This window comes from Misgurnus anguillicaudatus, chromosome 14, assembly GCF_027580225.2.
Source record: "Misgurnus anguillicaudatus chromosome 14, ASM2758022v2, whole genome shotgun sequence".
Lineage (NCBI taxonomy): Eukaryota > Metazoa > Chordata > Actinopteri > Cypriniformes > Cobitidae > Misgurnus > Misgurnus anguillicaudatus.
This window is the reverse complement of record NC_073350.2, coordinates 12812215-12825231: the sequence shown is the minus strand read 5'-3', so window position 1 is coordinate 12825231 and position 13017 is coordinate 12812215. Positions and strand designations below refer to the sequence as shown.

The window sequence follows — 13017 nt, the reverse complement described above, 5'->3', positions numbered from 1 at the left end:
CGGAGTACCGTAAATTATTTGATTTTGATGGCTTGCGTTTCTTCTCCGTCACAGAAAACCACCACAGGTATATTAATGCCATCAAAAGTATTATTTTGTTTATGTTTTTTTGTTGGTCACAAATGTACAAAGTAGATGAGGAAAACCTGATACAATACTGATTTTGGTGGTAACTCATTTTTTAATATTTTTAAGTTGAATTAACTCAAAACTTTATGGCAACAGGTAACATCTTTTTTTAACAGAGCTATAATGTACTTATTACACAGCTCTCTGAAATACTCAGTTCGGATTGGTCAGTAGCACCACCCAGCAGTTGAAAATCCCTCATTGTGATTGGACATTTTGGTAATACAGTAATAGCTGTTTCACTGTTTATTCACAATAAATAAAAGCAGTGGCCTGCATAGCAGCTAACCATTACCGTTTACATTTCAGCCACTCACAGCAGAAAGATTGCATTTATTTATTTGACTTGATTTAGATGATAGCTAATTTTTTTGCCATTTAGTTAAAATTTTAACTATCCAGATAAACAAATGAAGTGTCATTTTACACCTTAAATAAACATCTAAAACCCAACATTGATTTTCCATTTCAAAATCTTTATTTGAGTTACTACACAAACCATTTTAGTTCAGTGCTGAACAATCGAAAGCAAAGAGACATTCTGAAAAAGAGCAGAGAAAGCGGTGAGTGAATTGTGTCAGATGATTCGGCCTTATCGAAAACAGCAGAGCGGTGGCGCTAGTAACAGCATATCCTTTGAAATAATACGAAAGTATATTGCTTGAAGCTACACCATGAAGAAAGCTCAAAAAGTAGCACAGGTCACTGAACCGGCGACTCTCAAAATTTCCCTTAAGCCATTCAGAGAAGCCGTAGCAAATCTGTACACAAGTAATGGACTTAAGACTGTACAATACTGATAAACTGTGAAGAACCAACTCTTTGGTATGAGTATGTACAAAATTGGAAATGCTCTGAGTGATTTTAGATGTCGTAGAGCAAAAAAACATAATACCAAAACTTCACATGTTTTCAATATTAAATTATTAATGTCATAAAAGCATGATAATCACCTAACAAAATGAACGGTTAAGTCTTTGATTTTCTCTTGCACTGTACAGTAGCGCACATTCAAATAAAAACAAAGTCCAAATGCTTCATGGTTCCTTCTTCATTCTGAGATCTATAACCATGATACGATATGTAAAAAATCGTTTCTTATGGTTTCCTAACACAGAGAAGAAACACTACAATCGGCTAATGAGTGCTTGAAACACTCTTGCGCTTAAGCTGCAAGGTGAAAAACTCCGATATGATGGGAAATTGTTAGAAAAGTGATGCGTTTGCAAGAGCACAAAGCATTGAGATATAACAGTACACTCAAATTATACCCAGTACATAAAAAAGAACAACAATACAAGATTAGATTCGGATTAGATCGAACCGACCGGACCTTCTCGTACTGTATGTGCGACTAATACCTGTGGTGAAACCAGGCAGGTCTCTCAAGAAAACACTTGTGCCTGCTTAGCATTCATGAGTTCAGAAGAGCGAGGTGTATTTTGGGAACGTTCGGCCACTAGGAGGTGATCCAAGAATGTCGGAGACATTCTGCAGCGGTGGCTCTTTTCTCCGGGACCAGGTCCAACATGGGTAGGAGGAAGTCGGCGAAATTCTGGGCCTCGTCTCGCGACCACTCGTACTTCTCCACCAGCACGTCCATCAAACCCCATGGTTTCAGCTTAGTGATGTGCCTCAGGTCACCTGACATGAGAAAAACAAGTTCAAGTAACGCATCACAGCGAGTTAACAACAGTCAGACGTATCAGGCGAGGATATAGAAAAAATATATATGAGATGTATGGCCAACCTAATGATGGAAAGGCCGACATACCTCATTCATCAAACTATAATGTTCACGTGTGACCATTTAACACAGCGAGCAAGTTTACCAAGTAAGTGAAACGAACATTAGCCAAGCAGTTACTCGTGTTATAAGCGTCCAATGACAGCTGTACCTTTCTTGGTGAAAAATTCCTTGGCGTATTTGCCGTTCGTGACGAGTTTCCGTGGGATCTTTCCCAAAAGCTCGATGATCAACGCGATGTGATCTTCAGCAAAAGAAAGAGAATTATAAATCAGATTCAGATGTTGACAACAATATTTAGATGAAATATTTGGTCACACAGTTCTCTCCTCAGTGTCATCTCCCCAATGACAGTGCAAATATCACACTATGACTGTAATGTAAAGCTTTAATAGCTCACGTTTAAGTGATAATTGTGATTTGTTTTCTAGTTTTAGTTTGGCTTATGGCTTGCATGTTGAACTTACTAATCTGTGTTGCATAAAGGCCGAAGTGTGGTCCATTTTTTATATGTATGCGAGGGTCCTTTTACAGTGCACATGATGCAATTCGAGCATCGCTGGATTGTTTTAAACCCCAACTGCATTGTATATGTAGTATAGGAAATGCATTGCATTTGCCACAATGTGCATGCGTCAAATGTCTGTGTACACGGTATGAGTCAAATAAACAGTTCGACTGTGCACGTAAAACAGACTGTACTCCGGCTTTAAAGGAATAGTCTACTTATTTTCAATATTAAAATATGTTATTACCTTAAATAAGAATTGTTGATACATCCCTCTATCATCTGTGTGCGTGCACGTCAGCGCTGGAGCGCGCTGCGACGCTTCGATAGCATTTAGCTTAGCCCCATTCATTCAATGGTACCAATCAGAGATAAAGTTAGAAGTGACCAAACACATCAACGTTTTTCCTATTTAAGACGAGTAGTTATACGAGCAAGTTTGGTGGTACAAAATAAAACGTAGCCCTTTTCTAAGCGGATTTAAAAGAGGAACTTTATTTTATGGCGTAATAGCACTTTTGGGAGTACTTCGACTCGGCGCAGTAACACCCTCCCTCTCCCATTATGAGAGTGAGAAGGGGAGCGGACTTTTCAGGCGAGTCAAAGTACTCCCAAAAGTGCTATTACGCCATAAAATATAGTTCCTCTTTTAAATCCGCTTAGAAAAGCGCTACGTTTTATTTTGTACCACCAAACTTGCTCGTATAACTACTCGTCTTAAAGAGGAAAAACGTTGATGTGTTTGGTCACTTCTAACTATATCTCTAAATGGTACCATTGAATGAATGGGGCTAAGCTAAATGCTATCGAAGCGTCGCAGCGTGCTCCAGCGCTTACGTGCATGCACACAGATGATAGAGGGATGTATCAACAATTCTTAGTTAAGGTAATAACATATTTTAATATTGTAAATGAGTAGACTATTCCTTTAACTGTGGGTCTAGGGAGATGTGTGCGGATGTGTGGATGAAAACCCAACCCGTGAAAAAATAATTACCTTCATCTCTGGAATAATCCTCACCGGAGTGAGGCTCGAACAGGTAATCCCCCGTCGCCAGCTCGAATGCCTGCGTTTGAGAGGAACAATGCGGCTTAGTAAACATGCTTTTTTATTAAGTGCTTTTGTGTTCCTTTGGTGACAGGCAGTGGTCTGAAAGATCAAACCAACCTTCTCACCCCAACTAAACTAAAGGCTACTCGAGGAGACAGAAGATGGCTTGCAAGGCTCTCTTTTTGTTATGCAAAAGGCTTGAAATGCTGATACAGAGTAGGGCTGTCATCTTCCTCTATTATCCCATTCGAATTTCATTCATTATTTTTTTTAAATATTCGATTTATAATCGATTATTTAATGCTCAAATTTGACTTATTAATATTTACTATGTATCTATCTACACACATTGTAAAAACGGGCTTATGCATTGCCAATGCCACTATGAGCTCGTATAGTTGACTTGTTTTAAATTATGTCCACTAGAAGACATTGCAGTATTACTAATAAACATGTAATTATTTAATAACAGGTGATCGCTTTCTTGCTAATTAATGATTAAGCTTAGACACAAAATTAACAAAGTTGTCAACTTTAATGAACAATTTCATTATCAACGCAGTTCTCTTTTTTCTCGTATGAGGGCTGCGTAGATCGCATCATTAGTTTTACAATACTTACACACAGCACACACATCCCCTGGCCTCCAATTTCACTATTCTTCTTTCATTTAAACACACCTTAGAGGAAGTGTGATCTTGAACAAGTATTTTGTCACTGGTCGAAAAGACAAACTTATCTAAACAAATTAGCATTAAAGACTTTCCCAAAACGGTCGTCCATAGGACTGAGAGCGGTTTTCTCCTTTTATTAAAAATTAAAATTAATTTAATTTTTTTTAAAATCCCATTCGAATAGTAGTTTTAACATTCGATTAGTATTATCATATGGGGGGGGGGGTCGCACTCCGGCCGCGCAGCTCAGCGTCGCGCAGCGTCGAGTCGCGTCTAGGACAACTCGGAGGTATCGTAAACCAGAAGTGCACATTAAATACCGGGAGCCTCGTCAGATAGCGTCTACTTCAAAATGCAAAATATACGTTAGCAGCCAATGTTAATCGTTAATGATTTGGGATAAATATGATGTTATTTAATGTTAAACTATGTGAGTGGCGCTGTGTGGCACGACAGGGATTTGAGCAACTTCCTGAGTCACAGCTGGGCGACGCGGACAGGCGCCACCTGGCTGTGCCGGTGTGCGTTTACTCATAGAAAACAATGTGTTAGATTTTTTAAGAACGGCCGGTGTGCGATCCCCTTAGGGGTGGTTTAATGGACAAGACTTATCCTAGTCCTAGACTAATAAAATGGCTGTTCGAGCTGTCTTAAAAACACCTTGTAATGGCATATCTTAACATATATCAGTGCCATTGTGTTGTGCACGCCAGTATTGTTTTTTTATAAGGTTTGCTTGTAAAAACTACTTAAATGTCGTAATATAACTAATGCCTTGTCCTAGATTAATCTAAACCCTGTCTGGGAAACCGCTTCATAATGTTTTTTCAAGTTATAGTTTTGATCGTATTTTTGATCAGAAAAATAGGGCCTGCTGTTGCTTTAAGGGGGTGTGTACACCAAAGCTTTTAAATGCAGCTGAAAATGCCCAGCAGATGCCGACTGTGAGCACTTGCCAGCTTTTTTTTAACTAAGCGCTTTGGTTACTATAATACTTCTGCTTTAATACTTATGCACAGGTTAGGTTAGTTGTTGTGATTTTTGTCTCACCTCTCCTCCACTGGGATTGGATGGCGGAGTAAAAAGTGACATTGACGAGCTGAACGTTTCACCCAAAGTTGAACATTTATCAAATCTGGGCACTCAACGCTGAAAAAACGATGAACGCTCAGCACAGAAATAACCCGCCAGCTGATGGCGTTTTTGAAAAGTGTGGTGTTTCCATTGGAAAGAATTTGAAAACATACGCCTGCCGCCGACGTAAACAACTTGATGTACACGCCCCCTACAAGCTAGTTCTGAACACAGCCACATATGGCCTTATGTCACAAATCAGATTCCTTATGTAGTCTAACATTTTGATATACTGTAAGCCACATTCATAGACAGAATCTCAATCATTTTAAGGCATCAAAGAAAGGGTGTTTCAAAATTTGATGGGTTAAATTGTAAGTCATCATTGCATGTACAGAATACAGTACTGTATTACTCTGTGAATGCAAACACAGAATGCTTTGGACGGAGCTTAGTAGACAAAACACAACAATCTAATGACACCTACAGTAGATTTCATTTAGTGCCTTTACATATTCATAATAAAAGCATCTCAGTAAAAAGTGACATTTATATTGATGCATTAAGTTTGACTTGCAGTGCATGCAAGCTATCAGTATATGTGTTTCTTTGTAATCCAATTCACAACCTTTTGAGCTGTTAATGCACTGCCCTACTCATTGAGTTACGCTTCTTCACCCAACAGCTGAATGTGCAATGTATCATAATGCTTATTACAGGGTTCCCACACCTTAGTTAACTTCAAATTCAAGGACCTTTCTAGGGCTTTCCAGGTCCAATACCCTCAAATTCAAGGACTAAATGTGAGGACACATTTCAAGTGAGAGCAAGGTTACATTGTGTTACTTTTAAAGATACACTGTTACAGTTCCCTTTCGAGGGAACTCGCCCTGCATCACTGCGGTGACCCTTTGGGGACGCCTCCAAGGGTAAGTGTGTCTGAATGTGTATATCAAATTCAACCAATGGTGAGGCTTAACGACAAAGACAGGGTGACGCGGGAGCCAGGAAGTATATCTCTATCTATAATATTTCCAAAAACGGCATTACAGAGATGCAGGAAGTATGTCAAGGGAGACGCAGCGTCTCGTTCCCTTCTCAGAGAACAACAGTTACATACGTAACCCGAGACGTTTTCATGTGTCAAACACAACTATGCAAAAAAGCATTTTGGTAATCAACATTTGCATACAGAAGATATAAGCATTTAAAGCGAACAGTTTAGCTTAAAAAGTCTAGAATTTTTATGATATTATCCTACACTACACAGGGAATAAAATAGATTTTTTCCAGAAAACTGCTTGCATAAGATAGATTCAAGCACTTTCAATGACCTGTACCTATGTATGTATATTTTCTAAATATAATAAAATAAAATAATTTTTTCCCCAGATTCACAAACTTTCAAGGATTTCAAGGACCCTTGGGAACCCTGTAATTAGATTTGGTTATCCTAACATCCTAACGATTAAATTGTAAGTTGAATCACAATCTCCATTTGTGTTTTTGTGCCATTACTAAAAAACCTAAACAAAACCTAAGGAGCTAAACACACCATGCATGCTGTGCTCCAGATGTCTGCCGGTGTGCTGTATCCTGCTCCAATCAACACCTCCAGCGAGCGATACTGCCGCGTCTGAATATCATCCGTGAAGTGTTTGTGCTGAATAGGACAAACAAGAGTTACGTAAAGCAGAGAATGGGTATTATTAGACTCATCTATTTTCCCAATCAATCATCATGCAGAATAAAGACTAAAGAAATTTTTCTAATGTGATCCATACTACATGCAGTGTATACACTGAATACAGTCTTAAAGAGACGAAAAATGAAAATTGTGTTTTTACTCAGCAAAAGTTGTTACAGACAACAGTTTACATTTCTTTCCGATCAAGCAGAAAACAAGAGCACCATTGACTTCCATAGTAGGAAAAACAAATACTATGGAAGCCCAGGGCTGAAAATTAACTTTTTTATTTGGTAGCACTGGTGCTCCCAACTTTAAAGAGTTAGGAGCACCAGCAAAAATTTAGGTGCACCCATCCAAAAATTATGAAGCACCACAACTTCAATGTATTTGTTAATAGATTTATTTTATTAAAAATTAAACACCACTTGGTCTTTCTTGCTGCATAAATTCCTAAAATACTACCCAAATGCTGTTAAAAATAGTTGAGCAGCAATAATAATTTAACAATTACAGGTAACATAATTATGATTACAAAAGAAAATCTAGCAAACACGTAAAACACTGATTAATCGTGACATTACAAAAGTGACCTTAACATAAAAGGCTAATATATATTGGTATTGATAACTGCATTACCGGGATGCACAGTTAACAGTTAAATAGGCAATGTTTCTAAAAACATACCATCAGCATTGTTGTGCTCCACCTCAACATGGAATACAAGGATGTTTGTCCGATGTCCCTCAAGCAGGATGCGCACATACATTATCAGACACTATTTGATATACGGGTCGTGTCGCCATCAATAATGAACACATTGGTCACGACACTTCTGTGTTTTTGGCACTTTCGCCATGTTTAAGCAAGGTCTGGCGCTTAAAATATGTGGATGCCTCCAGCAACGCCGTTTTACCTGCAACCTCCGTTTCACAGGATTTACAGTAAACACAGTAACATCGAGTCATTTTTTGGTGAAATTTGATTGGTTATGTAATGTTGGAGAGAACACTGAACCTGGACCAGCACACAGCATACACAATCTAAATCAAGTCACACCACAACAAAATGGGCAGTCGCAAATATATTTTAAGGTCGCACAGATTAAATTTCGGTCGCAATTTCGAGCATTGGAAGTCATTGTTTTTTTTAACAAACCTTGCTCAAAATATCTTCCTTTCTGTTCAACAGAACAAAGACATCCATACAGGTCTGTAACAACTTGAGGGTGAGTAAATAATGACATAATTTTCATTTTTAGGTGAACTACCCCTTTAACACGGTAGGTACCAGTCTCTAATGCTATGAATGGTGCAAGTGCCAAAATAAAGTCGGACTTACCACCCAGCATGCATTGCCCAGGTCAGCAATCTTCACCTGCATCTTATCTGCATTTTGAGGATCTAGTGGGTTAACCAGCAGGTTCCCTGCCGCAATTTTTGCTGCAATACAATGTCAGGACAAAGAGAAATTGTTACTGAATCTATAACACAAACAAAAGGTTCCTGTGAAGTCCAGTATTTTAAGGCATTGTAGGACTCTGGAAATCTATAACAGCAGTGAAAAATGAGACCATTGAAACGAAGATACAGGAACGTGGGCAACAGATAAACACCTGTGATTAACAGCATGAAATAAAAGCTTATTGATCTAAAGGAAGGAAACATTAAATGAAAAATCACACGGTAAAACGCAGATTCCCATCAAGCAGACAAAGTTAAAGACTATGAAAACACACAGCAGGAGGGTAAGAGAGAGAGCAGACGGGTGGAGGTTAGCAAGGAGCACAACAAAAGCATCAGAAGGAGGGGCGTTCCTCCGGAAGGAGCTCCACACTGACCGTCCTTCAGGCTCTCCTCCAGTGGGGCCACCTGAGCGCTGGGGTCCAGCTCCATGTTGGGACCCTCAACAGAGCTGGAGCCGTTCAGCTCCACCGTGACGTCCTTTGGATCCTGCACTCTAGGGCACTGTGATTCAACCATGGCACAAATCAAAGGTCCTTTACCGTCTGCACCAGCAGGGGACGGAGGTCTGGGCTCTTCCTCTTCTGTGCCGTTGCATGCTGGGTAAGGGTTAATGGGCTCGGACCTCTCCGCGCTGCTGTCGTAAGGGTTCGCGGGAGCGTCGTCCTTCGTCTGCTCGTGGACACGTAGGGTTTGCTCTTCCGATTCAGGGCCGTGGCCGTTGACGACATCTCCGTGCCGAGTCCAACCATCTGAGACTCCATCTGGGTGAGTAGAAAGTTCACTAATATATCATGACGCAGAAGCGCTGCCACACCGCTCGAAATTGTTGTGGACGGCAGTACAACCACAGAGACATGCAAGGACCAATATGCGCAGTAAGGAATCTGCAACATCCAAGAGTTCTTTGGGGACACGAAAAGTACTTACGGTCTTATTTATTTACAATTACATTAAATATATTAAAAACAATGAGATTTACACGTAATGAGTGGTAGCCAGGACATTCCTATGCATATGCTAAAATCTTATAGCTTTTAGGGAAATTGCAATGTGACTACGAGGATGATGCTAAATCAAAATTGTCTATAATATTCTGATCCCCAAACAAGGATGAGCAATAGTAACAGAATAACAAGACCCATGACTCAAAAATGATCATCTCTCACCCAGTGTGTCCTCAGTTGTGATGTCATGCAGTGTCTGACTGGTGGGGACAGATGGGGTGCTCTCGGGTGTCTCCATCTCTTCCTCCTCCTCATCCTCTCCTCCGTCGGGTCCTTTCTCCAATCCCTCGATCTCCAGAATCCTTTTCTCCAGAAGTTCAGCTTGACGCTTCTGTTTCTTCTTCATCTTTTTCTTCTTGTTCTTCGACATCTTTGCCATCTGGAAGAAAGATGAAAATCAGAATGCTGCCTTTTCTTATGATTTATTGCAAGATGCATCATTTCTGTGCCATCGGCAAGATGAAATGCAAACGTAAGAGTACACTTACTTGTTTTGGGGCTGGAGCTGTGCTCACTGCAAGGAAGAAAAATTAAGATAAGAAAAGAAGAAGGACTTCATTTATCATTTGATATGCAAAGGGAGTTCAAAGGCAGTGCACATGAGCTCTCTGAGAGATTCAAACTGTGGGAATCTGTCATCCTTCACTTGTTTGCTAAAGCGTATGAGTCACAGATCTACATTTAGATTCATCCCGCAGACATCACGTCAGTCTGTATAATGTATCAATGAAAATATTCTGTGTCGAGTTGTCAGTGGATGTGAATGGTTCTACCCACAATGCAACAGTCATCATGTTAACAGCTAAACATGCTTTTGTAGTACACCGTTACTGATATCATCATCAACTGTTTAGGAAAAACATCAACTTACTACGGAGCATGCTTTTTGTTCAAATAACATCAAGATAATGTGACGTTATGATTTCCCAGTCGTTTATGATTATTAGATGAGGATTTTGCCCTTTAATGAGACTGCACTTCAACTGTAAGAGCTGAAGTGGACAACATGCAAGTCTCTCCATGTGCCAACAGCTTTGTGTCGTGTTGAGTGCTCTACATTTTGTGGCACAGGTTATGATATTATATCATTAATGACTGTTTTATATGCTGTTGTATATCTGAAAGTAGACCTGCAGAGCCGGAAGGGGGCGGGGCTCCAGATTTCTGCCACTCTGTGGCCTCCGCTGCCAGTCTCCTGACATACGCCTCGTTCACGTCCATCAGGATGTTCTCTGGCTTTATATCAGTGTGAATGATCTTACACTTGGTGTGGAGATAATCCAGGCCTTGCAATACCTACATAGAAATAAAACATTAAGAAAGAAATGTTTTTACATATTGTGAAGCAAAATATGCAATTCGTTTACTGGGACAGAGCAAGTAATTTAAACCAAAGTACTATATTGGTATTGGCTAATATACTGTTTAATTTTTTTAATCATTTCTCAGGTTACCCAAGGACTAAACAGTTATACATAATTCCTAACATTGATTAACGTGTTAATACATTTAAGCATCATGATTGTTTTTTTTAAGTATAATAAAAATCCATTATATAGGCTTCCAATATTGATTATTTTCTGGGTGCAAAGCTGAAAAAACATGTTAAAGGTGCAATGTGTACATTTTAGCAGCATCTAGTGGTGAGGTTGCAAATTGCAGCCAACGGCTCAGCCCACAGCTCACTCCTTCCGTTTGAAGCACATAGAGAAGCTACGATGGCCGACACCTGTCCGAGACAACATAGTGCCGAAATGCGCTCTTTAGAGCAGGTTATACATTTAGGGCTACTGTAGAAATAAATATGACAGCACAAAATGACGAATTTCCATATGGGGACCCGCTGTGTTTGTAAATAAAATTCATTCTAAAGGTCTTTACACACTGTGACGTTTAACGCCTCGTGACTCAAGAACGAGCGCCAATGGTAGTGAGCACTCCTACATGTAAAGGGCAAGGCACAAAAGCGTAATAGACGCCTCGAACACGTTCTTTTGGTTTGACGTGGTGCGTTAAAAGTTGGCCGACCAATGAGATTGCCGCTTAAGGTAATAAAACATAACGCTTCATTATGTAAGGTCTTTATACACCACTAAAAAACATAGTTATACAGTGAGGAAAATAAGTATTTGAACACCCTGCTATTTTGCAAGTTCTCCCACTTAGAAATCATGGAGGGGTCTGAAATTGTCATCGTAGGTGCATTTCCACTGTGAGAGACATAATCTAAAAAAATCCAGAAACCACAATATATGATTTTTTAACTATTTATTTGTATGATACAGCTGCAAATAAGTATTTGAACACCTGTCTATCAGCTAGAATTCTGCCCCTTAAAGACCTGTTAGTCTGCCTTTAAAATGTCCACCTCCACTCCATTTATTATCCTAAATTAGATGCGCTTTTTTTTTTAGTCGTAAGCTGCATAAAGACACCTGTCCACCCCATACAATCAGTAAGAATCCAACTACTAACATGGCCAAGACCAAAGAGCTGTCCAAAGACACTAGAGACAAAATTGTACACCTCCACGAGTCTGGAAAGGGCTACGGGGAAATTGCCAATATATATATTATATTCCATTTCTGTCAAGAGACCCTCAATAAAATTGAAACACTGCACCTTTATATGACATGCTACATTGTAAAACAAGTCTTTTTTTAAGTGTAACAACAAATGAGACTGTCACTAACACAATGGTACACACCTGTCGAATGATGCTCTTGACGCAGGGCAGCGGCAGACCCTGGTAGTTGGACTTAATAATCCACTTCAGCAGATGGTGCCCGAGGACTTCAAACACCATACACACATCTGACAGTGCACGGTAAAGGGAGAATAAAAGCCTAGATCTCCAGATCATTATGAGCTGTTCATCTCAAATAAATGAGCGAGTTTTGCCAAATCTGGGCATAGTGCCTAGTCCAACAGCTGTTGATCAACAGATTGTGCCTCATATGGAAGCGGATACAAAGTTTACTAGCAAAACACCTGTAGATCCTTGGATAAATGATGTATGTGAAGTATTCACACTGTTTGTGAAAAGCCACCTGCATGACACACCGCAGTGGTAAAAACGTTCGCTGTATTAAAAGGATACGGGATCCGTTCATGCCCGAGATCTTGAAGTCGTCCAATAACTGCACCACCTTCTCCCTGCTGGGATCATTCTGGTCTGTGTTTCTGACCTGAATTGACCAGATGGGAATGGTAACAAATAACAGTAAGGTTTTGTAGGTAAAAAATTCAAAACAGTATTGTTTGATTTCAGGGTTTCCCGCAGCACATTTCTGTTCAGGCGGCCCACCTAAGCTTTAAAACTCAACCACCTTAACTAGGTCGTCCAAAAAAAAAATTTCGTTGCACAAAAGCCCGTCAAGTGGATCTTGGAGAATAGCGCGTACGCGCTTCACACTGTCTATAGTTCTTGCAAATTTAAAGTAAGTTAGCTGGTGATTTGGTTGTTTGAGCAACCTGCTGGCTAGGTTTCACTTGCCTGTTGATTAAATATAATTATTGAGCGCTCTTGAACTTTCTTTATGTGCATTATTTACATGCTACAGTAGTTACACTCCTTTAAGATAATGTAATTAATAGTGGGAAATAATCAGTTTTTACCATTCTTGCGCCATCTATCATCGTTCGCCTGACGTTCTACAACATTTGTGTTTATTAAC

At 39.7% G+C, this 13017-nt stretch overlaps 1 protein-coding gene across 4 annotated transcripts in view; it reads right to left on the bottom strand.

The window, feature by feature from the left end:
• Positions 1–584: 584 nt before the first annotated feature.
• srpk1b (SRSF protein kinase 1b) overlaps positions 585–13017 on the bottom strand; it is a 54085-nt gene continuing 41652 nt past the window's right edge. For 3 of the 4 annotated variants that reach the window (XM_055183999.2, XM_055183997.2, XM_055183996.2), the window contains 11 exons: positions 12441–12528; positions 12048–12154; positions 10471–10636; positions 9829–9854; positions 9503–9719; positions 8711–9097; positions 8212–8312; positions 6739–6846; positions 3382–3451; positions 2028–2120; positions 585–1773 (listed from right to left, as the gene is read on the bottom strand). In XM_055183999.2, coding sequence (XP_055039974.2) covers positions 1589–1773; positions 2028–2120; positions 3382–3451; positions 6739–6846; positions 8212–8312; positions 8711–9097; positions 9503–9719; positions 9829–9854; positions 10471–10636; positions 12048–12154; positions 12441–12528 — 1548 coding nt within the window. In that variant the 3' untranslated portion in view covers positions 585–1588. The remainder of the gene's footprint in view (positions 1774–2027; positions 2121–3381; positions 3452–6738; positions 6847–8211; positions 8313–8710; positions 9098–9502; positions 9720–9828; positions 9855–10470; positions 10637–12047; positions 12155–12440; positions 12529–13017) is intronic. The other variant, XM_055184001.2, reaches the window with a different exon arrangement.